At 50.5% G+C, this 4,429-nt stretch overlaps 1 protein-coding gene across 1 annotated transcript in view; it reads right to left on the bottom strand.

Moving 5' to 3' along the window:
- Positions 1-4,106: 4,106 nt before the first annotated feature.
- The window catches only part of ETHE1 (ethylmalonic encephalopathy 1), a gene marked incomplete at its 5' end in the record, with an annotated part of 14,036 nt that continues 13,713 nt past the window's right edge, over positions 4,107-4,429 (bottom strand). The window contains one exon of the mRNA XM_014533511.1: positions 4,107-4,277. Coding sequence (XP_014388997.1) covers positions 4,225-4,277 — 53 coding nt within the window. The remainder of the gene's footprint in view (positions 4,278-4,429) is intronic.

Here is a 4,429-nt window from a genome sequence, read left to right as displayed (position 1 = left end):
GGGGCGGGGCCCGGCGTTCGGGGGCGGGGCCCAGGAGCTCCAAGCAAGCGAGACCTAAGAGTTCAAAGCATGCGACTGAGCATTCCGGGAGCGTGGCTTGGCGTTTTAATAGGAGGGATTCGCTGGCTCCTAGGGCGCCCCGCCCCCGGAGGCGTGACCGAAATCTGAGTCCGGGTCCTAGCTCGCCCCCTATGGGTTTCTCCCTTCTATCAGGTGTGGCGCCTTGTACCCTCCCAGCAGCCTCCCAGCCCCCCAGCCCTGGACAACCGCACAGCGACCCCATCTCCTTCTCCCTCGGGGACTCAGGAGTCCGGGCGCCCGTCCCCTGCCCTCCGGAGCCTCGTAGACTTGGCTCTGACCCCAATGTAGAGAGCGGCGCCCATGCCATCTCATCCAGGGACCCAGGAGTCGGGGCTCCTCGTCTCCGTCTCCAAACCAGGAGTCTGAGCCCTCAGCTCCTCCTGGGAGCTAGATTCCCGAACTCCAGCCTCCTCCGCCCCCGCAGACCCAGGAAGCCCAGCCTCCAGCCCCCTGCTGCCCGGCATCCCGACCCCCTCACCCGCTCAGGATTCGACGCGCTCCCCTCTGCACTCTGGGCGCTGTTGTTACTGCCTGCGAAACAGGTGGCTGGGCAGAGGGAGGAGAGAGGCTGCCGTCTCCCTCCCCGGAAGTTGGGGGGCGGGGGGGCACAACAGGTCCAACAGCTCCTGAGGGAGGAGGGAGCGACCAGCTTGCCCCGCCCGCAGCCACAGCACCGGGCATCCCGGCTCCGCCCTTGGAAAACCCAGCTTTGTGACCCCCCCAACCTGCCTCCAGCGCCCCCATTCCTGCCCTGGGAGGGCCAGGTGTCTTGATCACATTTGAATAAATGCCTCCCTAATGCCCAGACCCTGGGAATCCTGAAAGGAAGAAGGGAATGCAGATCGGGGCCTCTCCCCTCTAATGAGCCCTTTAGAAGGGCCCTGACCGGTTTGGGGAGCTGGGCAAGGGTAGGGGGTGCCCTGAGCTGAGTCAGAGACCCGCCCAGAAACAGGGGGAAGTGTGCCCCCTCCCCCCCCCAACTTTGCTATGGGGTGGAAGAGAGAGGTTAAAGGTGCATGGGCCAGACCCTTTCCTCTCTGGGCAAAAACAGGAAAATAACTGGTGTGTGAGAAAGTATGATTGGATGTCAGGAGTGTTAACGTAAAAAAAAAAACCATTGAAACCTGTAAAGAATTTTTTTGAGTTTATTTGAGCCAAACTGTCGACATATGCCGGGAAGCAGAACCTCAACGAATTAATATAGTGCTCCGGAGAATGGCGGGGTTACATTTGTATTTATACATTTCAATCAAAGGAGGGACATAGGTGGGTTACATGAAATTCATTGGTGATAGATTAAGGAGGAGGGATAAGCAAAGCAGGGAAACCCCTGGGATTGGATAAAAAGTAAAATGATGGACACATACTTAGGTGGGTACAGGAACAATTAACATGATGATGAAGGAATTTGCGGTATCTATCCTGGGACCCAGCACACCTGGTTGTGCCCCAGGGGCTCCAGATAAAGGGAAGTCACAAATACCCAGACATTTCAAGGGTATGTTATCATAGATGCAAAAAGACAGATAGGCTCAGTTAAGGTAAAGGTTGACCTTGTCAGTGAAGATACTGGCCCAGGACGTAACTGCCCACCCTAACTGCTTCTAGTTAAAGTTTAATTTCAGACCATCCTTTGTGGTTACTTTAGGTCTCCGAGTTTGCAAGACTGCCATGCAGGCCTCTCCTGAGCTTGTCAGGTTAGCATGTGGCCCCTTTCGCCCACAGGAGCTATGCTAAAACTTTATACACACGTTACGTTAATTTAATGTCACCCTCACAGCAACCTAGTGAGGAAGCGATGTCTATCTCCACTTTATAGTTGGGGAAACTGAGGCTGAGAGGGAGAAGTGGACCCAAAGTCTATACACCTTGTTAATGGCAGCGCCAGATAGGTTCTCTGGCAGGTCTGAGGTCTCAACCATTAGGCATACTGTCACTCCAAGCCAGGAAGTGCCTGGAAGGTCATTCCACATGATAGTGACAATAATAGTTAACACTCATCCTCATCCCCAAGATTCTATGCGGCATCTAGGATGGTGAAGTATAGTAACCTCCATCTTGGGTAAAAACTGCTGTTTAAAATTTTAACCCTGCTATTCTGGCTTCGTAAACATTTGCTTGCTTTAATAGGGAAAATAAGCCTGCTCCCCATTCCAGAGAGGCCATAAACTATGCCCCAGACAGAGCTGTCAGTGCTGGCGCCAGGCCAGGCCTTGAGAGATGGTCTCACGGCCCTGTCCCAGCACACAGGACCTTTTCTCAGAAGGTCCGGAAGTCTCATTCCAAATTTGGAAGACAAAGAGCTGAAAAACATATAAATTGAAAAGACTTCCACCATATCAGGCCCCAGAATTTGAGAAGCAAGAGACCCTCTGGACCCGCTAGCGCTAGCGAAAATGAACAGGACTCCAAATTAATTTGACTTATTGATTAAGGCGTCTTCGGATTTACAATATAACAGTGGTGGTGGATGTCGCAGCTACGGGGGTGCAGGGTGTGGCAATCCTGGTACTCTGGGGGCCGAGGACAAATCAATGGGCATGGTTAGGGTGGGCATTCTATGGCTGCTGACATCCATGGTGCTGACAAAAGTTCTATGGCTTCTATGGAAAACCTTGACCTTAAGGGAGAGAACCAAGATGGCGGCATAGGTAAACGCCTGTGCTTGCTGCCTCCCACGACCACATCAAAATTACAACTAAAATACAGAGCGACTATCATCCAGAACCACCAGAAAGCTGGCTGAGTGGAAGTCCTACAACCAGGGAAGTAAAGAAGAAAGCACACTGAGCCTGGTCTTTATGCCAAAACAATAAGGATGGCTGCTTCTTTATAAAACTCGGAGAACGGAATGGCCGAGTCACATGAGTTTAACTTATTGGAGAGCGAGGGTCTTCAGAACTCCCATCCTGTCCGGCTACAGCACTTACCACCGGAGTTGGTAAACTAAGGCCTGAGCCAAAAATGGTTGAAATAACTGAAAAAAGTTCAACAGAAGAATAATGTTTTGTTAAAATCACATAAAATTCTAATGCTGAGGACTGTAAATAAAGCTTTATTGTAACACGTAAAAAGGGGGGCGGGGGAGAAAACCTTGGCCCTAACCAGTTTGGCTCAGTGGATAGAGCATTGGCCTGCGGACTCAAGGGTCCCAGGTTTGATTCCGGTCAAGGGCATGTACCTTGGTTGCGGGCACATACCCAATAGGGAGTGTGCAGGAGGCAGCTGATGGATGTTTCTCTCTCATCAATGTTTCTAACTCTCTATCCCTCTCCCTTCCTCTCTGTAAAAAATCAATAAAATATATTAAAAAGAAAACCTTGACCTTAAAACAATTTCCCAGAGACTCATCAGCTCAATTTCAAAAGATTAAGAAATCCACTTCTTCCCACCTATAGTTTACAACAGATGAGCATCCACTGCTTATCACTAGAACACAGGAGTCAGCCTGTGTCCATCACACAGATTAGAGTTCCTGGGCATCTTAAATAACTGAGCGCTTAAATTGCAAATGTCAACTTCTCATTGTGGCTCCTCTTCTCAAGCTTATTTTTAAGTCTAATATCAACTATTTCTCCTGTATCCCATATCTTACAATGCTAACATTTTCACTAAAAAAAAAAATCTTAATCTTAATCTTCCTTTAAAAAAACAATAGTGGTTAACACTGTGCCAAGTACCTCACACATATGGACCCGTTTTACAGATGAGAAAGTTGAGGCCTGGAGAAGAGAATTACCTTATCCTGGGTCTCACAGAGGGAAATGGCTCAAACGCAGCGAGGTGTTCTCATCCAAGGAGCGAGGAGCCCTGCCCAGAGATCTGTTTGCTTCTGCCCTTGTGAGTTAGGACATCTCCTCCTCTGGGCTCTCTGGACCTTCACCCTGCCCTACTCTCTGGCCTCTCCAGGGACCAGAACTAACCCCCCTCCAAGCACCTCCACCCAGAAGCCCAAATGGTTCCCCCAGAAAACAGACAGAAGTCAGATTCACAGCAAAAATATATATTTTTTTTATTTTTTTATTTAAGAAGTTTGAGGGCAGGTGGGGGAGGGGAAGAGGAGAGAAGCTCCAGTGCTGGCACCTCTCCCCTCCCCCCACCTAGTGCATTTTTAATGGCTATGAGCACCCGACAGAGATAACGTCAGGAAGGGGGGGTCTGGACCCCACAGCGCATGTTAGCTGGAACAGCAACGTCTGAAAGGAAGAAACCAAGGGTGAAACCAAGGGGCCCCAGGAGGTGCCCTCCCCTCAAGCTTAAATGGGACCCAGAAATCCTAAGGGCCCTCTTCTTTGGAAAACTGGAGTTGTAGCCCTGAGCCTCCTCCGCCCTCAGACCCAGGAGTCCA

Source organism: Myotis brandtii, unplaced genomic scaffold, assembly GCF_000412655.1.
Source record: "Myotis brandtii unplaced genomic scaffold, ASM41265v1 scaffold987, whole genome shotgun sequence".
Lineage (NCBI taxonomy): Eukaryota > Metazoa > Chordata > Mammalia > Chiroptera > Vespertilionidae > Myotis > Myotis brandtii.
Note: the sequence above shows the minus strand (reverse complement) of the source record. Positions and strands in the feature narration are given on the sequence as shown.